The sequence below is a fragment of the Chironomus tepperi genome, unplaced genomic scaffold (assembly GCF_022539635.2).
Source record: "Chironomus tepperi strain 1889 unplaced genomic scaffold, CSIRO-AGI_Ctep_v1 contig_16, whole genome shotgun sequence".
Taxonomy (NCBI): Eukaryota; Metazoa; Arthropoda; class Insecta; order Diptera; family Chironomidae; genus Chironomus; species Chironomus tepperi.
The window spans coordinates 51,171-76,928 of NW_027226138.1; the positions used below are offsets into that span (position 1 = coordinate 51,171).

The window sequence follows — 25,758 nt, forward strand, 5'->3', positions numbered from 1 at the left end:
GCGGAAAACCAAATTAATGAATAGGATAAAAAAAGTAAATAAAGTAAAGTAAAGTACTTACATCAATCTGATTATGCTCCAATTCCAATTCTTGTAAGCTCCACAATTCGGCAAATACAGTATCACCGATAATGCTGAGTTTATTATGACTCAAATTCAATACTTTTAAATTCCCCAGTCCCTTGAATATACCGCGTGTCAATTTATTGATACTGTTATTGCATAACAACAATTCACTTAATTTCACTAATGCTTCAAACGTGTCATCTTGTATCACATCCAATAAGTTATGATCAAAATTGAGTCGATTTAAATTTTGTAAATTCACAAATGCCCGACGATTTATATCCTTAAGTTCATTTCGCTCTAAATTGATTTCATGTAAGTGTGGATGATTTGCGAATGCATTCTGACCAATGACTTTTAAGCGGTTATTTGCCAATGAAATATTCATTAATTGTGTTAGATTTCCAAATGCATATCCGTATATTTCGTCGATATGCCCGTATTCAATATTTATCGTTCGCAAATGTTTCAATGGCTGAAGAATATCAGTTGGCACAAACGTTAAATTACCATTTGCAAATACTGAAAACTTTAAATGCTGCAACTGAGTTTGTGAGTTAAATGCTAACCACTGTTGATCCTTGCGTGTTATGTTCTGACTAATAATCCAACAGTCGGCTGTAATGAACATTATAAAGTAATTAATTAATTTTCATCTGATAATTATTTTAGTAACAAAATAGTTTGTGTGTCACGTAACGACGCTTTTCAAGTGTGAACAATCAAGTCATGTACTTTCGGGATATAATTCTATTGCCATAATGTCGTGGTAAAATGTAATTGATGATTACGATTAGTTTTTGGGGGCTTGAGTTATTCAGTTTTTGGAATATTGGTAATCCACAGTTTCAAATATACTTGATTAGTGCCAGAAGTGGCCATGTAATTAAGTATTGAATAGTTTTAAAGTCGATTGTACAGTTTTGGATGTTCTTGCTTGAAATTATGAATGAAGAACAAGATCTAATTTTTAGGGTATTTCCATTCTCAAGACAATTTTAAAGAAGGCTTCAAGGGAAGTCTAGAAAATTGATCATAGGCTAGCTTGCACATGGATACACACATCATGGTGACGTCAGGACATCATCGAATCTTGTCATTTACACATAGACATGAAAACATCTTACAGACTCGAATGTGCTGCTCAAGACGCTTGCCTAGTTGCAAAGCATTCACCCCTTCTTGTTAATAGACTTTAATAGATTTCTCGGTAGTATACTTTGAGGGTACATATGAAACTATAATTAGTAAAAATTCATAACATGAACCCCCTTACTCTACCAATTCAGCAACCATCAAAGCCTCATTTACAGTTTTACAATATTCAAATTTATATGTAAAGTCTATGAATAATTAAATTTTAAACATTAAATTACATTCATGCAAACTATAAACCGCAAAATAAATTTAATTAGAAACAGACCTTTTTGAGCTTTAATGCTTTCATCATCCGGTGTACAGTGGCAAAGGAAGGAAAGCGTGCGATCCTTTTTGCACAAACTTAATACTCCTTGTTGTTGAATTGTTAATTGCGGTTGTATGCTTTGTTGTGATCCAATTGACTTTTCCTGTTTTCGCTCCTTACTCTCATAGCGACTTTCAATTGGACTAACTATGCACAAGACCAATAGGATCAAAGCAATTTTCTGATATGTATTTGATGACATTTCTCTATATTTCTTTAGCATTTAAATAACAATATAAAAGATTATTTTCTTATTTGTCTTATTATCTATCGAGTAATATATATGCTCATATGCTATGTATTTATATCGTATGTATATCTATATCCTCATATGACAATTCCTTTTTCTGTCTATTTTCCCCTCGTTTTTCCTTCTTATTGACTATTTTGTGTCTAGATCAACTCCTTGTCTTGTGGTAATATCGCCAATGATGATATCTTTCCTGCCAATACTATTCTTTCATTTATTTTGCAATAGATATATGCCAAGCTACTCAGAAGAACTGTAAAGAAATAAAACAAGAAAAAAAATTGATTAGATCTAGGATCAAATTGGATTCTAAAGTGAGCATGCGAATTAAATAGTAAAAAAGAACTTTGTGACTGTCGTCCAGTGGCGTAGATAGGATAATTCCAACCAAAAGAATACCCCAACCGTCGTCAACATAAATTCAAGATTTATATCTACAAAATTGTCATGTCATTGGCACTTGCAACATATGCTGTTCAGTCATAAATAATATCAGATGGTAATAATTTGGAGCTATTAAATGGATTTAAGCATTAAGTGCAGCTCGGACATAAAAGTTTTTCATTTTTGTAATAAAATATGCAATTTTATTAGAAAACATTGTAGAATGAATATTATGCTTGATTCCCGAATAGCGGCATGCAGTCCCAGGTTGGGATCTCCAACAGGAAAAGAGGGTACTCTTAAGATTCAGAGTATGTTGCTCATGAGCACGCTCATCTAGTATATTTAAGGTCAGCAAGTTCACGTTGCCTGTTAGGGGGTGCCTCTGACTTGATGTCGGATTCGATTTCAATCCGGGCCGAGACACATCGCCATGTTGCCGAGTGAAGCATTGACCGAATTATAATATTTGCAGGTCTATTCATGATATTTCATACCTTAAAACTATTCAAGACTTTAAATTTGAAATTTAAATATTAATAAAATCCAAAAAGTTACAAACTATGTTAGCCTGTAGTCCCCAAGCTTCTATCCGCATAACATAGTCATTATTCAACAATAATTTAACCCTCATTCAACTAATTTTAAGTTTCTAAAGCCAAAAAAAAAAATTCCCCGAAGCGCCATTTAATATTTGAAACGTATATCCGTGATAAATAGTGACCCCATACGTCTCAATTATGAATGTGCTAAACAATAATCCCTTTTTATTATTGACAAAATTCGCATGAAAATTTTCAACATGATAGCATAATAAAAGATTCATCTATAAAGTTTAATATAATGAAAATATTCATATTTATTAGATATATCAAAATGAGAAATATGCAAAACATTTCATGCTGAAAACTTTTTTTTTTTGTTGCTACTCTTGAACTTTTAATGCAGAATTTTTACTCGCAATTTTTATGAAAAGCAAACTGTTTACATAAAACTTTTTTTTTTTGAAAGCTATCCGAGTGTATATCTCATGTTACGTATTGTAGAGCAGAAATGTGTTCATGGAAAAGCGATTCCACACGAGAGGAACTTTCAGGAAAATCTTTTTTATTATTTTTGATTGAACCGGAAAAAATTTGTAAAAAAATTTTCCTGTAAAATCATTGAATATTCACAACCTTTTGATTTTGAAAAACAATCTGAACTTCAGCATTAAATTGAACAGAAAAAGTTCTCGATTACATATTTCCATGTGGATTCTCCCCAATAATATACAACATTTTCATATCAAGATAACAAAATAAAGAGGAAAAATTGAGATATTTGATATCATCAAATGAAAATTGAATAGAATATAAAACTTTGCTCTTAGCAAATTATCTGATGAATAGAAATATTTATAGTGTAATGGGAAGAAGAATCACGTGAAATCATGATAGACAGAGAAATATCAGTTATCAACATTTTTTTTCTGCTTCATCTCAATTCTGTTTCCGCTCATAAAAAAACTTTTTCCTTTTATATCAACAACTTTTTTGTGGGATCAACTGGATATGATGTCTATCAATGTATTGAATCACTGTTTAGAGCTTTATTGGTTCGATTGTATAGAATCATATTTTAGTGACATTAAAAATGAATTAATAAGGTTTGATTTACTTTTACAATCCACTTATGTTAGAACTATAGTAAATCTAGTAATTTGGATTCCTAACAGACAAAAAACAAGAACATCCTCAATTATAGTAACCAATTTGTTCATTGTATATTAAGTGCTATTACTAGTCTTAAGCCTGAGATTGATGGCAATCACGTTCTTGGCTATCACACCTGATTCCATCATTTACTTCTGATTTACAGAAGGAAACGCCCTCATAATTTCAAAGTGTTTCATAAAAAATGCATAAAATCAAAGTAGACAGAAATATAAAGCCAGACATAAAAGTCAGTTCTCATTTCCTATTCTCATACATCTCTTATCAGAGAATCACAATTTCTTATAAGACACTATATTGGGGGATTAAGGTAGCCGAGAATTGACCAATTGGAAGTGAATGCTTCTCGAGGTATCCCCTGACACCAGCCAAGCAATTTGGCGAGATAAGAACGTTAATAGAGAGTAAATGTTTATCCCAACCACCGTATCCTAATGATGGCTGCCCTACAATCTGACTAGATGGTGATATGTACCATCTAGTCATATACAGAAGGCAATATAAGATAAACAGGACAAAGCACTAAACTAGAGATGTCATAGACCACTGTCAAATTGCAATTCATGATTATTTTCTAATATGTACGCATGTTGAAACAATCTTCAATTTTAGACGTCATAAGCAAACGAATCCCTCTTTTGTCTTCATTCTTTTCTTCAGAAAAAACACAGAAATGAATGGGAAAAAAGATGAAATCGATCAATGAATTTATCGCAAACAGAGGTTTAAGTAAAATAAAGTGGCGTTATTGATGAGAAAGCATAAGCTTTTTATAACAATAATAACAACAACAGAAGCATCATCAGAAGAAAGGAAGCAACACAAAAAAAAATTTCATTAATTTCGTTCATTGGTTCCACCATGTATACACGTTAAAGCAACACACAGCATTCAAACAATCTCGTTCACTCACTTTGTTATTTAGGCGCAGTACTTCATTATATTCAAACAAATTGAATAATAAATCAATATCAAAAAAAAGTGAGTGTATATACACTCACTCATCGCAACAATGTATATAGATTCTCGCACTGAAAAAACTTTAAGCATCCCCTGACTCATTATTATTCAGAGCTTAAAAAATTGTGAATAAAAAATTATTTTTAATGGTAAAAGCCAACTCAACGGAGGTTGGAGTGGGAGCAGGAAGGCGAGTGTTGTGAAAAAAATAAAGTGAGTTTAAGGCAGCCAATGTATGTCAACTAGTATAACATAAAACATTATCATCATTATTCAATGAATAAAGTAAGCAACATGACTAACAGTAGACTTTCCCAAAAAAATTGAGAGACCGGATATTTTGGGGGTGAAAAATATACATAAAATTTTCAATCACCGACACTGACTTTAAATTGATTCCGCAAACATGCCCACACTACTCAGCTTCAAAAATATAACCACTCATCGACAAAAAAACAATTTGCTTTTAATGTGCTCGCGACAAAGCTTTATTAAAATTTAATTTATTCATGAATAATTTCAGTCATCTCTTCCGCGCGAGCTTTCCCTTTCTTTTGTGTTATTTTATTTTTCTCTGCCAATTTTTATTTTTATATCTCATGGGGGCTGTATACAATAAATCTTTGAAAGTGATTCTCATAACATGATAATGTTCTTAATATTCAGAACTTTAACGGAAATAAAAATTTTTCTTTTTTGTCGATTTCGGCGATTATTTATATGAATGTAATTATGTTTGTGTTTGAGATAGGTTGTCATGTGTGCATCTGAGACTGAAATTCTTGAGGGTAACAAAATTATTACGAGCGAATTGAGTTAATAAATATGCTAGACTTCTTGTTACTTTTGTACTTTGTTATTGTCAAGGACACATTTCTTTTGAATTATTGATTTTTTTTACTGGTTTAGAGGCAGATTTCCCTCCGGTGTTGGTATGGTAGAGTAAATATTTACCACTTTGCTATACTAAGTGAGCTACTGTATTGTTCCAGTGGTTTGATTACATTGTACGTGAGAAAATGGGTTCAGCACTTAAGTCAACGTATATTCCTCATGACTATTGAGAATTAAATGTCACAGTGGATAAACTTCTTTGGTTTTTGAGACAAACTATAAATTTAATTGTGTAGTTTTATGTGTTTTAAACCCTGCAAACAGGGTATGCTATTGATAAAAGCAAGCCAAAAATCATCAACCATTGACAGTCAATGACGGCCGTCGCCGCTAGTCACCGTAACACCTTTAACCAGCAGCCTGCCGATTGTGAAAGACAAAAATTGACCAAATCCAGCCGACTCTGTTTGATAAACTTTTAATACACAGCGCGGATTATAGTATGAGAATCATTTTTATCAACCTGGGCAACTCACATTTATGTATAATCCATGAATATATTTTAATGAAAATTCATCACAACAAATTCAAGTTCTGCCTATTGAATGCAATGCTTGTAAAATACAATAATCACCAAATTTTGCACTTTCACTGGATATTCTCAGTACTATCTTCTTAATCTAATAGTATCATTTTAATCACAAAACAATAACAATCTCTGGTCACACTTTATACTCAATATCCTACTATATCATTAAAATTATAGCAATAAATGTTGTACATCACAAATTTACAACCTTAACAAAATCAACTAATCTCGTGTTATATCTATACTCAAAATTAAAACAGGATTATCAACACCGAAACTAGATTTTGCTTATCGAACACAAACCATAATGCATAAATTAAATGAAATCAATGCATGACTGCATGTCAAGTGCACAGTATATATATAAATTATTTTGCATAAAACCAGATCCTCAAAAACAAATTAGTTTGACTTGAACTGTGCAATAAATAATTTACAAGTTAACACTTCAAAATGCTGTTGAAAACTAATTTTCTTGAGAAGTCCTACAGTCAAGAATATCGAAGTGTTTTTGTCAGTCATCTCACTGGCAGTAGCTACCTGAGAAGATACTTTATAAATATATATAGATATACAATGGACTACATTATACGTGTATTAGAGTGAGTTTGTAGTGAAATGATCCCAAAGAGATCCTTTTCGATACGATGATGAAATGTGCAATGAATGAAAATTGAGAAATTGTTGTGTGCTTTATTGACCTCCTTGTGAACAGTAGAATATCCTGTTAAATACAAATGGAACGATGAGAATAGAAAAGCAGAGGAACTAATGCCTTTTTTTTGCAAACAATTCTCACAGCTCAATTCCTTTATATTCCCATTCTCTCTCTCCTTTTTACTTCAAATTTTTTACCTCATTTTTTCTACTTCTGTTGTGTGCCTTTCATGTTTCTTTGGCACCTGCTCAAGAGCATTGTAATGTTTCTTATTGTTATGTTAAATATGTAGAAATGGATTTTCTTCAATGTGTATAATTCTGAATGTTTTATTCCCTGTTGTAAAATTCTTCTTTTACTTTCGCATGCTATCTCGATATATATATATTTATTTCAAAACTCCTCAACCATACACAGCAACCAAGGATTATTCCTCATTCGCTTCTATTAAATTCCATCCCCCACTTTTCGATGCTCATAGAAGATATAAGTGGATGAGGAAGCAAAGAAAAAGGTAATTCAAGATACAAAAAAAAAACATCAAATTACTTTTGTGCATAAAAAATTTAAAAGAACAATTTTTTTTTTGTGCTTCCCTTTTTTCAACTACGATAAAATATCTAATGGAAAATGCTCTTGTTGTTGAGAGTAAAACAATGAGTGTAGAGTTTTTCAAAATTAGTTCATTTTAAAAAAGTTGATACTGTTACTGGCTGTTAATGAAATAGATGAAGTAGCATAATATATATCTTACTTATTTATAGTGTAATATTTTTTTGTGCACAACGTTTTTCATCATGATTTTAATTTATTTTTTACCCACATATGAATTTGCACATTGGTGTGAAGTGTATGTTAAAAGTAGGAAATTTTCAACTTTTTCTATTAAATTGTTTTTATGCAATTTTAAAAAATATAAAAACATAAATTTGATGCGGTATGTTACGAAATAAGAACTTCAAACTGTATACTCATTAAAGATAAAAATCCTTAAAACTTGATGAGACTATGTTGAAAAATTGATAAAAAAGAAATTTTGTTATTTTTTCATTATATTATGCGATTAGAATTCAGACTAGAGAGAGACATTAAGAAAAAGTATCATGATTTTATGGTCTAATATGCCTTACTTGACAATAGAAATTTTTGCAAATTCACATCCCGTTCAACAGAGATTGAGGATATTCACTTATTATGATACGCAAATAAACGAATTTTTAGAATCCTATCACCCCTCGCAACTTATTTCCTTTCAAAAGTATAAAAGTACAAAATTATAATATTTTATTCAATCTGTTGCATAATCGCAGTTTCCTCCTTTTATTCAAACTTAATAAGCAGAACTTAAAGTCGACTGGAGAAGTCAACTCGAGTCAATTCGACTACATATAAAATTCAAAGCGATTTCGAGCTCTACTACTAAGTAAATGACTAGGGCTCTCTAATAACTCGATTTCGATCAGAGCTCAAAATTGAATTGGATTTTATATCGATTTTATATCGAGCTCTGGTTTCGACATATTCTTGATATCAACATGAGGATCGAAACTATTAGGAAATTATTCGAAATTTTGCTCTCGAACAAATCACGACAAATCTTGAGACCGAGACTTAGAAATCTTTGACTCGGTTTTAATAATTCTCTTTTTTGACTGCAGTTGTTAAATTTATTCTCAAAAAATTCTAGTTAATTAAAGAAATTATATTATCAATTAGAATTTTGACTCCAAGTCTATTCATATTTCAAGCATCGATAATTCAAATATCTCAATTATATGCAACTTAACCTTGCATCCCGATTAGTTCCATTTATATCTCATCTTGATCATAAATAGTTGATTATTAAATTTTAAACGAAGACAAAAAAAGTTCCAACTTTTAGAGAAAATTAAAAGAATTATGAAATTTTTATATCCAAGAAAGTTTAAAAAGTGACATTTAGTTCTTTAGTATTGGAACATCTTGAATGCAGATAAAAAAAACTAATCCCATAAAACAAAACTTAAACTTTAATCAGCATTCGGAGCATTGAATTAGGTCAGCACAAAAGACTTTTTTCAATGTTCCTTAAAGATCCTTCCTATCTCAATTTTTTAAAGTTTTGCATAAAAGAAGTAGAAATCAATGAAGAGAAACTTTAACAGTAATTATGTCCCATATATTATGTAGGTTTATGAAACTTGTTTTTAACAAAAAAAAATTTGTAAACTTTTGAGGCAAAAACTATGTAGCAAAATAAAAAAGGTACACAATATAACGAGTTAGAAGAAAGAATTATGTAAATTAAATAAGGTTTAATGACATTAAATGTGATTATCTCAACTTTAAGGGTTTTATACGGTCGTAGTAGGAATATGTAATTTTTTTATGGGATGTGTATTAAGTATTTATACAGTAGGAAAGCCCGCATTTGTCATAAATTTGAGATCGCCCCTCAAAAGCCACAGAAACGATTCTTGAGAATCATAAAAAATCATTTATTATCATTTCGTGATATACATACATACATACGTAGATAGATAGATGTGTAACATTCTCCATATTCGTACATAGAGAGAAGAATTGAGAACCTAACAGAATTAATATAAATTGGATATGTGTGTAACTTTATCAGCACATAAAAATAAATTACTTCCATACCATACCACACCACAAACTTTATATCTTGTTGCCTTTTTATACCGTTTAATTTTGTTATTGTATAATCTTTCAACACATAATATAATTGAAATTTCACAACAAATTGTTGAGACTTTCTAGCATGAGTTTTAAGCTACTGACTGTAACGTCGTTGTTGTTACTGTTTTTAAAAATAAGGAAAATTCATTTCCAAAATATATCTATGTGTATACCCGGGTGTCTTAATGGACTTAATGGATTTACTGATAAGCATCGAGTGAGGAAGCGAAACAGAGTGAGATATAGGAAAAAGGGTTTTAAGTCATTTCACATCAACTTCTACTGGTTGACAAAATGAAATTTTTTTTTTCGTATTATTCTCGTTCAGTGCCCTTTTCAAGCGTACTTGCTGGAAACCGGAAGAGAATCTTTTGTTTTATGGTTTGGTCGACGCTTTGGCAGTCTGACTTGTTTTGGTGTTTACTTGAAGAGCTCTGCTTGCATTTTAAATTCATATTTTGAGGTTTAGTTGCTTATAATAGATGAAATTCCTAGAATTGTGAGCAAGAGGAACTGCAACTATATAAGCTATTGTACTAAGTTTCAAAATTACAGACTAAAGTGGAATTTAAGCCACTTGATTGTTCTGTATATTGAAAAGACTTTAGTACGACATAGGATCTTTAATTTAAATTGTTTCGATTCATGTGCGCAAGATTCCGAAGAATATTCTGGTGGATATACCTCAGATGAACGGTTGTTTTATGCTACCAGTGATAGTTTAGACTGTCCCACTTGGGAAGGTACTTCAATCATTACTTTTCAGTAATTAAGCCATTCCCAAACCATTTAAAATTTGGCAGTCACCAAAATAACCCCTACCCAAATGCGCTTATTCAACCACGATGAACTCAATCCCTTATACGAGTCACCCTGCATGGCCAATGACACAAAACTCCTCTCAAACTCTCGAGTGAGAGACATTTTTAAAAAAATTTTTATTTCATAAAAATCATTGCTGTCTGTTTTTGCTTTGTTTATACATCCGTTCAACAATGTTCACAACAAGTACAGTATATTGTATGAGAAGTATTAAAATATACCCTGAGAAAAGCTGAAACTGAAACCCATAAATTTTAATCTTTTAATTTTCAAACAGGATTATTTTTTTTTTCGGTGCTGAGTCTTACTCATTCTACTCTTGTGTCGTTGTTATTAAATCCTACTTTGCTTGTTCTGTTGACAATTTTTTTTGTTGTTGTTGCTTTTTGAATGACTACATATAATGCTTTGGGTGATAATATCGACATTAATGTTGATTGAATGTTTGCTTGTTGTGTGGAAATTTTAAAGCAAACTATTCAAAATCGGTCATGGATTATCCTTTTAGACTTTTCAACAGTTTGTTTTGTATAGTTCTAGAATACAATGAACTCATTCTAAAAATAAATGTCTTAACCGTTCCATCTGTTCATCTTATATTTGGCATTTATTTGACTTCATTTAATCCATATCACTTTTCTTAAGACTTTATGATCCCTAAATTTCCGCATAATGAAATTATTTCGTATATCTTAATAAACAAAAAAACTTTCTTATTTTGTCTTCATTGTCTTCCAAAAGAAAAGCCACTGAACGAGCTTCTTAAATTCATCGAATGAGCAGACACGACCAACGAAAGAAGACAATTTGACATTAATTTGCAGTATATAACTTTGGGGTAAAGAGTTTTATGTAATGTCCAGTAAATTTCTCACGGAATCACTTTTAGTATGTTAAGGTGTGGCAGAAAACTACGAGGATTGTGTCTTCAAGATTGTTTATGATTACGAATTTAATTTTTTTAAAGGAGCTGCAAATGAAGTTTTACTAATCTGGGTTCATTAGGTCTTTGCAGAGGTTGCACTTAAAGTCGTTCACACATTATGTATCGTGTCTAAGAATATTTGAACTTTGGAACAGTTGAGTACAAGGGACCAAAAACAGTGTTGTTCGGAATTACGTAATAATTGAGTATTTATTGAAGGCTATTCAACTATGGGCAGTTCATAGTAAAGCATTTCGACAACTATTCCTCAAAAACATAGCATGTTCGCTAGAAGCTACCATGTCACCGTATCAATATTAATGTTATGATTGACCCTCATTGCTCCATGACGTATACTTTCGAAATCTCAGTTACGATAAATTTTCGGTCTTAATCCCGATCCCGATACCGAGAATGTTGCCCTGACAGCACCTTAACGGCTGAATTTGAACAATTCGCGACGAGAAACAAGTTTGCAACATTGTATCATTACAGTTTCCCATGATTAATCCCATGCCCAACTTTTCATATTTTACAGAAACTAGATACAAATATCGTGCATAGTTTATTACTCAATTTCAGTAAATTGACCCATTTATTTCAACGAATTTTTCATTAACTTTTTCGCAAAAGCAGCATTGTCTGCAAAAAATTTAAAATTCATCGTTTCAATCAAAAATTATTTCTGCAGATCTATTCAAAATGTGCTGATGAAATGGAACTCAATGAATATTCTGCAGCACGGTCACAATGTTGAATGAACATCCACAAGTGTCCTTTTATTTTATTATACATTTAAAGTGACTTTTCGGTGTACAACTTTAAATGCTTTTTTGGTCCAATTTTCTTCAACGTACCCAAAAAAGAAAAAATTAATTCTTGGCTTATGAACTTTTGAAACAGACTCGAGCAGGAAAATTACATTATGTAAGTCTCTAAAATTAAAATTAATTGTTTCTGTTGTGGGAAATAAAGTCTCTAAAGGAAGAATATTAAACTATGATAAATATATTCTAACACAAAAAAAGAATAGTTGATGGTTTTAGGTATATATGCCATACGTATCATGTGTACGAGAATAATAGAACAAGAATCACTTATAGCTCTATTTGCCAAAGCTATACACTTGAGATTTTTCACTCAACAAATGAAAAACTGTAAAATTTTTTAGGAACTAACTTTTTTTCACCAAATATTTTTGTTGGGATAAAAAAAAAAGTTTTTCTAGGTTTTTTTTTTGTTTCATCTCCGTACTTAATTGTGCAAATGTTGACCTTTAAAAGAAAAATAAATTTATCAACATTTGTGTATAGAAAAGAAGAAAGCTAAAAAACAAGGCAAATAAAACACATGCCGTTAGTTCCACTTGCCTAAAAGTTAAGTCACCTTTATATGTTTCTGAAGTACAAAGGATATCATGACACAAAAAGAAAAAGTTTGGATTTGACGTATACCAAAATTATCAACAAATGTAAAAGAAAAGCCAAAGATCAAGATTATGGTCAACATGAGCCTTACGTCACTCAAAGAAAAAAAAGGCAAGCCATAAGCTTTTCTTTATCAAAATCTTATCAATTTGAAGAAAAAGAGATGAAAAAAAAGTCAGGCAAAAGCTCAGCGTGTCATTCTCAAATGGATTAAGTTAGGGAAAAAGTTGCCCGAATATTTAATGCCTCTCTCACACTAAAACATTCACAAATGATAAAAAGAAATTGAACAGATATGGGGACTGGTAAGGATGGATTCATTTGTAGTTGTCTAGAGCGCATTCTTTAGTTGGAGTTGTTCATGGATGATGGGATTGATATTTGAATTTATGGACTTTATTTTGAAATGTAGAGAAGGTACCAGAAGAGACCATGGATGTCATGAATCACAAATTATCTGTACGGCCAGCAAAATAGAGAGATTATGAGCTGATTTGGTATGGAAATTTGGATTTGGATTTAAAAAATCAACTAGAGTCGACTTGAATTCGTTCAAAATTTGAGTCGTATTTAAACTTTAGACTGAGGCATTCAAGGCAAACATCCAAATTCTACAACCATTCTCTTGTCTTCTGTAAGACACAAAAGATCTCAAAGACTCTGAAGTAGGACTTTTAATCCCGACATTAAAATGTTGCAAATTTTGAAATTGATTTAGGAACTACGTCCAATCAGGGGCGTATTTAGGAGGTTTGTGGGTCAAAAATTCTTCAATTTGCAAAGGTTTTTTGAGCCAAAAACGCCTAAATTTTGGCGAGCAATACAATTCATCCTTGGGATTGATAATTCTACTACATGTAGACTTGGGACTAGCACTAGTTTTCCCTTTTGATACAACTAAAAAAGACTGCATCTATAGTCAAACCAATAAATGCGAATTCATATCCAATTGAACCCAAAAAATTACGCTAAATTTTGTTATTAGATAAAAGGAAGTTTAATGTAGGAAAAGCATCTCATATGAAAAGGATGGCTTGCTTAAACGATCACAACCTTTTTTTTCTCATTTTGTTAAATTTGCTGTAGTTTTTTTTTTGTTCAGCCATATCCAATTTTTCTCTTGTTAATTTAATTTGTGTTTAACTTCCATTCTATTCTTATGATTATTTGCGGTTTGTAATTTCCACTTTTTTAATCTCATGCTCGATTCATTTTTAAAAGAACTTTTCTTACTTCTCTTCAGTTCACCATAAGCTATAGAATTTTATTACATTGATTATATTCACAACAAAAAAAGAGTGAGGAAGTGAGAAAGAGATCTAAAATGACTATTATCCTTAGTGTGCTTTTTGTGCCTATTGGATTTTGATAATACCACATTTTCATTGTGTCGAGAACCGAATGAACAAAAAAAAATAAAATCAAACCAAGTTGCTGTACATGTCCAACAGTCTTTCTCACCCAATTATCGATTTTATTGTGCTTTCTATACATAAAATGTAAAGCTTATATCTGTGTATTCAATTCTTAATAGGATTTCAATAGTCTCTCTATCTCTCACTTCAAAAATTATTCTGTAATGTTTTTCTGGTTCTCAATTAAAATACAAAAAAAAGAAATGAATTTCTCCCTTTTTTCCAATTTGTGAGATATATGGACATATATATAGATAATCCTTGATGTCAATTATAATTTTCTAGAAAATTTAAGGGGAACTATTTTTATTAACAAAAAGATTCACAATGCTTCATATGTTTTTATTGATGGTCATTCAATTCAAGAGAAATTCGTGAGTTTGGAACTAGATTCATATATAATTATGGGACGCATTTTTTTGTCTTTTTAATATGATTTTACATTAGTCATACTCAGGAACTTGGCAAATAAAAGCAGCTCTTTTCATATCTAATTCAGGTAGACATTAATCGGGAAATACTCAAGATAAAGTATGACTTAATATTTCACAGAATTGGAAACGTAACACTGTAGACAGTGTCGTAAGTGGGATGAAAACACAAGCTTGTTGTCACCGCCCTTGGTTAAAATCTAGAAAGGAAAAGGCGTTTTGGTGCTCCAAAAGTAACATGACGTACATAGAACAGTAAAACGTGAATGACAATTTGATGTAAAAACAGAGAATTTATACAAACATGATGTGCCCAGCATAACTCTAACAAGCAAAGTGTCAATTTTTGAGTACCGTAGTGGTGATATTGGACCATGAAAACAGGCTCTTTGCATATTAGGATAAGAGTCAGAAAGGGTAGCGTTTTGAGGGTAGCTTAGCCCAAAATGGTACAGGGTTGCATTAATTAATTAAATATTGATTGTAAGAGGTAAACCTTGACTATGCTAAGACATGTGTGGTAACCAAGTTGAAACTGAAACCAGAGCTCAAAGTCCATCTGAATTTTGTATCAAAAAATCGATTCCTGTTACTCTACCTCCATATAATATCCGAGTTGACTTCAAGCTATCGCTGTTACTTCATTGTCCGAATAAAAGATTTATTGTCTATTTTTTGTTCGTATTTTTCTTCATTTAATATTGGAAAGTATGCAATACTTGGAAGGATCCTTTTGAGATTCAAAAGTTTGTCTATGAAATCTACTGATTGATTTGGAGTAAATTGGCATAATTACTGCTAAACTAGAAGGTTTCCATATTATATCGATGCTCCTAAATAATATTAATGTAAGGCATATGGAATATTTTGGTCACATGAATCAAGTTTTTATTGTTTGATTTATTTCACATTTTACTTCCAATTTTAATTATTCTTTATGTCCATACAAGAATCCACATACAGCTATCGACCATTCATTACATTCACTTTTGTTCATTCTTAATTGACTTTTAATTATTTTGGATGAATCATGAAAATTTTATATCCAAACATTTCAAACCCTTCGTAGCAAATCTTGAAGCAATATTTCAAAAAAAAAAAAAGAACTAAAGAGGAAACAATTGAGATCAATTTGAAAATGCAATTTTATCTATCACATCCGTATAGAAAAAAAAAAATATCTCAAATATTTCAAATATATCAGTGAATTAAATCACATATCTCATAGAGATATTAGAGTCAGTAGTCTAAAACTATTTATTTCCGTAGTTTTGGCATTGAGACATTTTACACAATAGGAATGCAATAAATTTTCTTTCGTTACCCTTAGTGGTGCGAATGCATACATTGTTGGATATTTTCTGTGTGGCATTGACAATAATTGTTGGTATAGAATAGAGAAAATAGGGAGAGAATGTCAAACCCGATATTGACCAATGACTCATGCACAATTAATTTTAAGTATTGCAATGCATTCCAAGATTAATCGCATGAAGAAATTGAATAAAAATAATAAAAATAGGAAGGATGATGAAGTTTTTATGATTAAGGAATATACGATTCTGTTGGTAGACAGTCGACGTAATCGTAAAATTTTAAAAGTAGAGTGGAAATGGGTAGGAGTAACCATCGGTAAATAAAATGTCATTAAATTGAATGAAGTTGCAATGAGCATGAATGGAGGGTGGGATATCAATAACAGAATGAATTCAGTAATCGTTCAGATAATTAAGTTTTATATACTGCATAAAATTATATTATATTTGAGGTGAGATGAAGATATCTATCATTGTGCATTACATTGGATTTTTATTGAGAGATGAAAGGAAATGAAAAAAAAAAATATTAAAGACTTAAGAAGGTTTCACATCCAATTATATCCTTCATATCTATCTGCATTCATTCACATCTTCTTACACAGCAAAAGGAGAAAAACAATCAACTTTAATCATTCGGGTAATTCATAATTGTGATGCTACGTAGTTATAAATGATTGGATGAGCACTAGAAAAATAGAAATTGGATAGAAAATCAATGAGGTCTGTTCGGGGAGTCTGCTGTTTTAAGAAATACAGTTTTATAATTTCCTGTATGGAATTAAATTGTCGCATTGCTACCAAAATCCATGTAAATTCCAGTTCATTACCATAAATTCTTTGTTGACATCAAAGTTCCTAAGTAGCAGTAATGATTGCATGACATCCATGTAAACAGTTAAATTTATTTACAAGGCAACACAATGAAGTATCATCAGCAATTTAATTCTCTCTGCCACTTAGGTTAATTTGTTTAATTTCAAAAATTTTACATTACCAAGCAATCTCAGCAAAGAATCTGAAGCTATAAATTGAGATTATAGACTCCCCTTTAGAAAGCATACATATTCATCCAATGCTTTGGCTCATTTTCTAATAGCTTTTTCAAAGTCGCCACTCAAAATAGGTTATGAGATATGATGAAGATAATTGTATGTTGTTCGTTCCAATTAGACAGAAAATTTGCAGAGAGATGCTGATAGTGAATAAAAAAAACAACAAGCAGCAGCAATGGAAGGGAATAAAAAATTTAATTGTCTTGTGACCTATTTACATCTTTAGCTAGCTTGTTTCTTACTTCTTCTTTTTTTCCCTGTGTGTACGTGAATATACCTTAAATATGAAAAAATCTGAGCAACTATGGAAAATCTAAGAGTCATGAAAACATAAAGACGAGAAGGAATTTTAGTCATTCAATATTATTCAGTGAGAAAAAAAAGGGAAAAGATGGGTTAGTGTGTGATAAAAAAGGATGAGCAGTGGAAATATATATCTTGGTATCAAGCCAAGCGAGAAAGAGACAAGCCATCAAGATACACTTTTGGCGATAAAACTGCTAGCTCACGTTTTAAAAAAAAAGAGGAATTTACACACTTGAGCTTCTTTTATGCATTATATTCTAATCTTTGAGTCTTTTCACTGCTCTATGGATGTTGTCAAATGATTGAAACTCTTAAAAAATAGTTCAATCGATACGAGGTTACATTTTCTCATTTGTCATGCTTTAATGTGCAATCATGAATGGCCTAAATGTATCCAAAAAAAGGTCATGACTATTTTATTCCCCCAAATATTTTCCGTATGCTACTGCATGAGTTTAGTTCAATAAATCATAATATTTTGAAGATATTATTACTTAATAGCTGGCAATTACAATGATAATAAGTTGACCACCTACGGTGGTATAAGGAAACCTTTTTTTCATGAATGCGGCAGTAAAATATGAAAAAAATGGAAGGAAAATTATAACCAAAGTTTTTCGCCTTTATTTCATCCATTTTTCACATAGAACATAACACATAAAAAATATAAAAATTTGTATCAAAACACGTTCAACATAGGAACATGGGAATATTGCAGATGGTAACCAACATCGCCTTGCATAAGCATGTATTCTCATGTTTATATTTTAATTAAGAGTAAAAATTTTTTTTTTAGAATTTATGGACCAAACACAAAGGAATATAAAAATGTTTTCGCTGTTTTTTTTCTGCAAGAATATACTTTGTTACACGAATGGAAGAATCTTGTAGACCTTTCGATCCATATTTCATTTTTATGGCTATTTTAGTAGCTTTTCTTCATTAAAATCGTTAAAAAGATCTAATAGGATGGCGTGGTAGGGATAGTGATTTATCGGGAATGGTCATTTTAGGGACGATGGCTTCTTGAATGACAAATTTTAGAGGATATGGACATGAAGCTTTTTGAGGTTGTCTTTGAGAAATTTGGGGTTTTTAGACAGCTTCAAATATCTGGTTTCAATATTAAAATGGAGAATTTTTCCCAACAGACAGTTAGCATACCCATCTAACTGCAACATAAGCATGTTCAATTTTGTGTTCATACTCATGAGAATGCTGCTTGTCTGATCAGGGTTAAAGGATACATTCTAATTGTTCAAATCTTAATGTGCATTTAACGAGGGAGATTTCCACTCAAATACCTGCTCAAATATGAAAAATATCCATTACAATCCTACAAACATTCAAATTACACCTGTAAAATCTAGTTCAGCTTTCATGTAGAACTTGACATCCTTTTGTAAATGACCTCTACTCATAATGTTCGATGTCAAAAATTACGAACATCATTAATGACGAACAATCTATCCATTTGACCTCAATTCTTAGTGACCAAATTCTCAAACCATTCCACCGGACATCAATTCCCCTAATTTCCTAGAATATCTTACAATTTATCCCATAAAAGCTTGAGTGTAAAAAAAGGCTCTCGCTACATCATGTTTAAGGTTATTTTTCTTCCCGTCACAGCATTAATAGAAGTGGAAAATATTTTTTAATCAAGCATATTTCCTCATCACATCTCTACAAGTGGTTTTCTTCATGTTTCTTACTTGAAGGAGGTTTTCGTGTTATGTCAAAGACATTCAAATCATAACAAAGAATTGTATGAATATATTTTTTTTTTTCATCCATGCCATGATGACTTTTCCCTTTTCACTCCTTTCCTTTATATATAAATGAAACATTTCTCTCTATTCATTTTCATGTAGAGCGACAGCTTCGTAATTGAGTGTAGCTTGTTGAGATGAGAAAAATTTCCACTGTGTTCTTATTATGCGGTTCAATTGACCTCGATTAATATCTTCTCCAGCTCCTTTTCTCGCTTCATGGCAGTAAACAAAAAAAAAATTCTTTTCCTTTCCTTCTTTTTATTTATTTTTCCACAAAAGAATGCAATAAATTGCTTCTCAAGATTCTCAACTTTTTATTATTATTCTCCCCTTTATATTCCTTAACATTTTTCCTTCATCTTCCATTTCCATTTGCATTGTGACTTTATTTTATGCAAATTATCATTGATTTCACTCTTTTATACTTATATTAAAGTTCTTTATGCGCCCTCAAAATTGCTTTTTGAATAAAAAAAGCTTTCATGTGCTGTGCTGTGCCATATCCATATTATATCCAAGTACTTTAAACCATGATATTCCCTACTGTGAGCTGAATAGAAGAGGAGGATAAAATAGAAATGTTTGGAGAATCGCCATTACTGCATTCAATATTGAATTCATAAAGTGAGAGCAATAGAAAATGACAAAAGATATTGACGCAATTTTCCAAATGGGAATTTTTTTTCATCTCCGTTTTTTTGAACGGAAATTTAGGAATGGGAAGGTGTAAGTGGCTTCATTTTGAACGTCTGGCTACAGGCAATACATTTTTATTATTTGAGAAAATTTTTGGAAGTGGGATTCTGTGACACGATGTGACCTTTAAAGTTTTCAAATGAAATTTCGTCATTCAACCATTTCGTCATTCAATAAGCTATTGATAGACATGATTTTTAAAAAGAAATTCAATTTCTGGTTGCAATATTTCACTAGAATTTTCGTTTAAACGGTTTGTCTATAAACAAATCTCAGCATGGGATACACTAACAGCCTTAAAATACATCGCAATTCAGCATTGCCTTGGCGACTATATTTGTACACAAATTTTGATAAATAATCCGAAATTGAGATTGAATCGAGACATTGATCGAGACTGGGATCGAGATTTTAATGGAACTTCCTAGAAGTCGAAGTCGACTTGAGTTCTTAGCCAGCTGCGTCAAATTTAATTTAAATTAAATTTTTGGAATTTCTCCAGTCTCAGTCTTACATTTATCTAGACGGAGATCTTAAAGCTTTCTTGTCGGTTTTGAGAAACCTTAACTAGAACTCATGTCAGTACACAATTTCGAACGGCATAAAAAAAGAAGTCTTCGCCAATCAGCTTTTACGTCTCCACCAAGGATACATTTATTAACACCAAATGGGAGCTGCTTGGCGGCCAATTGGCTTTTCCATGAATTCAGTTTCTTCGGCGGACACTTAAAAGCTCCATCTTCATTTGCGTCCCACGAGAATAATTAATCTTAAAGGATATTTTGAGAAATTCTGTCTCTAAACCCCTTCCGTCTCTATATTGCTAGACATAATAAATGCACAACTCCCATCATGAGCCTTAGAGTATTCTATTATGCGCTCAAGTCAATCCTTGAAATATGAGATTTATCCAATTTTTTTTTATATAATGTACTTCCTTTATTGAATAGACATTGTATAATGTTAGAGCACATTCCATATCTCTACATAGAATAAAATATATATCTTACTATGGATATACGTTGATGAAAAGGAAGCATCATGAAAACGTATCTGTATCCATTGACAAGAATATATTTTTGGTTGGTAACACACAAAAAAGAAAAATATGAAAAAAAAAAATCCATTTCACAGTGAATAATGAAAAATCATGAGAAAGTATGTAGGATGGAGTAATAATAATGTCCTATGTGTGTTTTTTTTTGTGAGGAAAATCAGTTGACTAGAAAATTTTACGTTTTTTGAAATACGAGCAGTTGATATTGTCAATCGTAAAATAATTCTCAGATTCCTTCCTTCCTGATTGCTATTATTAACTATAAGAGAATTAAGTTGGATGGGAGAAAGAATTTCCCTTAATGTGTAGGATGTCAATAGAAATGGACGACATAAATTAAATGAAATTTGACATAGTTTATGATAAAAACAGAAGATAAATAAAACAAAACAGAAGTTGCCATACCAACATGCTCATTACGAGCTAAAATGTTATTGAAAATAAATTCAATTTCGTACCAAGCTTACACAATTGCTGATGATATAAAAAAAATGCCGAAAATTGATTCATGCCCGTAAGCAAGACCTTGAATTTTCATCATTTTAGCATATCAGGTTTGTTCACTTGACAATAATTCAATATGCGTATCTAACAAAAAGAAAATGTGATTATGAGAAATGGAAAAATTTTGGGAAAGCCATTGATTGATCTAGCAATTTTATTATTCATTGATTCCTAAAATTGAAAATTGTCGTCTGTAAAATTTTCCCTAATATTCCTTGCATCAATGAACTGATCGTTCCTAGTTATCATCACCTACATCAAAATGATATCCTTGTAGAACATTCGACCTTGATAGAATTCCCAATTCTTATCTACAGGATCAATCCTTTCTCCAGAACTCACTCAATCCTCGATTCTATGAATATTGTACGTTTAATATTGAAAGTTTTTTCGAACAATTTTCAAAGAATCTATTTAGAAGATTAACAATTATTTCTTCATGAGCGACTGTGTGTGAATGCCCACATATTAAGATAAAGAGTATCAGTGTTCCGCTTGTGTAGATCCTTACTTCCAAGAAACAGTATCAAAACAAATATAATCCCAAATCAACAGAGATTAGAGGCCGAGTATGTTTAAAAAGTTAATTTGGATAAAAATGATTGGAAAGTCTTGAATAATTTGTTGAATATTAAATATGACTTTAGGTACTCGGAAGACATAAGGGATCAAAATGGCCGAAAATTCAGTCTCTGGCCGACTACACTCTGGACTCAGATCCAAATTCATTGAAATAGGTCTGAGGCCAGAACCACGTTATTGCGAGGTTGGATTTTAAGGAGTAAGGCCGACTTGACTCTTGACTGAAGACGGATTTTATTGAATCTGTTCGTTAGAAAGCGACCGGATTTCAAGGCGTCAGGCCGACATAACTCTGGAAAAAGGGCAGATTTTATTTAATTAGGTCGGGGCCAGAACCACTTTAGAGAGAGGCCAGATTTTAAGGCTTCAAGTCGACTTGACTCTGAGTTGAGGGAGAAATTTATTCAATCAGGCCTGAACCCAAAACTACGCTAATCTGAGATCGGATTTTGTGTCGTGGCTCTGACTTCAACTCTGATTCAATGAAATTTGATCTCAGTCAAGAGTCGAACCGCCTTAAAGTCAGATTTTCTGTCATATACATGCCGTGTACTTTCCGGAATAGAAGTTCATGTTAAACTAGTTCGAAGACTAATTAAAATAAAGATTTTGATCCAAAGACAATAAAAATTCAAAATAAATCATTCATTACAGACCCTTCGTACTCTTCATCCCTGCATTTCTAAATGGAATTCAAGTGACTAAGCCTTCAAAAATTTTCATTTTTCCCTCACTTTCAATTTCTTTTTTTACGCATTAAAAATCAATGAGCTCCCCAGTTCACCTTTCACCCTTAACATCATCCTTTTCAATTCACGCACATTGAAAATGACATTTTCCTTCAATTCACGTTACCTTAACTTTCTTTATTTCATTTCATTTCATATTATTTTTTTTTGTATTCTCGTGACGACTTTAATCTTTAAAGCTTTTCAAAATTTTCTTTGACTGAATATAAAAATATTTTTCTTTCTCTTTTCTTCCGTTTTTCATTTTCTTTTCTTTACTTTTTTTTTGTTAAAAGATGAAAGTAACTTTTTTATAATTTTCTTTATTTCTGAGATTTGTTCCACTAGCTTCTGATGGAAAAATTGCTTTTTATCAAAAAATTGCCAAGGAAAACGAAATTCAAGTGATATAAAAGAAATGAAAAGAGAAGTTATAACTTTTCAATCGAAAAATTGAATTGTAACGTTTTTCTTATTTTCATTCCACGTAAGACGTGCGTATAGGGATAAGCTAAAAGTGTGAAATTTGATGATTTCGCCATTTCATCGCCTAACAGAGAGGAGCTTGCGGGATAAGAAAAAAAAATAAGCTTTTTATTAAAAGGATCAAAAAGGGTGTGACATTTCTTGCATTACAGAAAAAAAATGTTGATTGTTGGGGTCATTCACATGCTACGTGAATGTATGAAACTAGAATAGAATGAATTCAGGAAGGCAGACTCAGGAGGAATTTGCTAGAATTTTTCATGAATCTTCACCCTAAATTGCGTTTAATACAAAAAATTCAAGCCTCCTCCCTTTCCCTCGGTTACAGTTCAAATTTAACATCGTTCTTGAGCATTATTGGGCAACCTATGAGCCGCGGCACACTAGTATGCTGCCAAAATGTTTTGGAAATGTTTGGTTTCATTCGAGCCTTACCATCAAGGTGTGCGACGAGAAATTAAAGGTTTTTCACCAATATGCTAGAGTCACATTGGTCTGGTTCTGGATTTAAGATCAACTAACTGCCCTAACATACAAGCATATTCTTAATGAGCATCTTATAGTACTTATCAGCATACCCACTAGAATCCGGAAGGTGCGTACTGAGCATATGCTTCTATGTCAAGGATGGAATATGCTATTCGAAAACATGACAATAACTTGACCACTGAAAAAGTTTCATCCGAAAATTATCACCTAATTTCCAATCCAGCCCCAATTCAGTATTTGACATTTCTGACTTTTCACATTTTCGCTTCCTTGCAGAAATTGCTCGAGAGCAAATAATACTAAGGAGAAGCCTTAATTTATCTCGCTCTTTCTCTTTTGTACACACACATATATTTCTGTACATAGCTCGAGCATATACAACAAAAAAATGAAACAAAAAAAAAAAAATAGAAATAAAAGAAGAAAACTTTAAGGACCTACCCGAGATTTTGATAACAATTGTCTTTTCTATGGGAAACTGCGAAACCATAATCTCTGTGAATGAATGAATAAAGAAAGAAAGAAACTTTATGTTCAGTTTGGAAATGGCAGGGAAAAATACACGAAAATGAAAATAAAAAAGGAAAGAATATAAAAAAGCGATTTAATCTTTTAGAAACTTTTCAGCATTCTTATTGGGCACAATGTGCGTCAATAATGCGTTACTTTGTCTTTCACAGCATTTAGACTTTTTCTGGATTATCGCAATAGTATCATTTGGAGAATTAAGAACTAATTTTGAAGGTTAAATGTCGGTTTCTGTGTCGAGTCACAAAGATCATGATTGCATGAATATTGACTAGAATTGACAACTGCGCCACATGTATCCATGAAAATACGAGTTAATAATCTACTTTTGTATTTCTCTTTTATACTTTACCGAGGGGGGTACATAAAAGAAAATGTTTACATTTCATATCATTCATCAAAAAGAAAAGATGAAGAATAAGAAGCAAAAAGGAAAGAAAAAGAAAGAAAATCTTTGGGATGATATTCACCGCACACTTCAACAAATGTATAAAAAATAAGTTGCCACTTCTCTCTATGCCATCTTTCTGTCTTTCTTATCCTCAGTCTCTCTTTCAACCACTTCACTTTTTGGTGGTATTTTCAAAGCAATAATATAACATAACTTTTCCTTTTTATGATAAAAGTTTTATTCTATTCATCTCGTTTAAGTAAGAGTTCCTTCCTTCTGTGGAATTTTGGCAGAAGAATTTTGATCTTGTAATGATAAAATGTATTATAAGCATAAATGTATTATTCTTAAATGATGGTTGTCAAATAACTGAAATTTCTGCCATAAATTACGTTTTGCTTTTTTCCAACTCTGTCCAGTGACATGGCCAATGCAATGTACTTAGCTACCATTCGTGTGTCGCGAATACACAAACCGAGCTGGTGTGACTAGAAACAGCGAAAAATCATCCGAATTCGACTAGTCTATCTAAGATCGAAACCGGATCGTAAGTGTCGGTTGGCCTACATCTGACGACTACGCCATTGCTGCTTTTTCATTGCCTCCTTGTTACAAGACGTCCATATAACCTTGAATAGAATAAGTCAGTTAATCGATCCAAAAACTGTTACCAGACCATTGTGAGTCTGATGTGGACCCGATTTAAACTGAAGTCGGCACTAAATCAGAGTCATACTGGCCATTTTTGATCAATTAACTATTTTGTGATATCCGAGAGTTCAGTGGTATGGTAGACAACCCGAATGCCTTAAAAATCTCAGTTATAAAGCGAAGAATTTCCAAATACTGAGAAGTTCCGTTTCACAATAAACTTGTCCATCACTGTCAAAAATGAATCACCATTATAAAATAAAAAGGTACAATTATTCCTAACAGGGTTGCTTGCCAACAGCATTTGAAGGTAAATGAATGAATTTTTGACCTCAATATAGAAGAATGTTTACATTTAAGTAAAGAGCACTTGGATACTCAATTACAGACTTTCGTAACAGCAGTAAATAATTAAATGGTATGAATATTTTGAGGAATTTGGAAGCATTGATGTAGGAGTTGTCATCATGTTGTGTCATTATGAAAATATGCTTTTCATGTGAAGCATTTATTCATTTAATGTAAATCAGAACTGCTACTTAACTCTGACTAGTCGTGAAATTTTCTGAGAAAT

The 25,758-nt window shown here is 31.7% G+C and overlaps 1 protein-coding gene across 5 annotated transcripts in view; it reads right to left on the bottom strand.

Annotated features, from left to right (window-relative positions):
* The window catches only part of LOC139092789 (connectin-like), an 82,989-nt gene that overhangs the window by 9,981 nt on the left and 47,250 nt on the right, over nucleotides 1-25,758 (bottom strand). For all 5 annotated transcript variants that reach the window (XM_070643339.1, XM_070643324.1, XM_070643346.1 and 2 more), the window contains 2 exons: nucleotides 1,490-2,034; nucleotides 62-684 (listed from right to left, as the gene is read on the bottom strand). In XM_070643339.1, coding sequence (XP_070499440.1) covers nucleotides 62-684; nucleotides 1,490-1,754 — 888 coding nt within the window. In that variant the 5' untranslated portion in view covers nucleotides 1,755-2,034. The remainder of the gene's footprint in view (nucleotides 1-61; nucleotides 685-1,489; nucleotides 2,035-25,758) is intronic.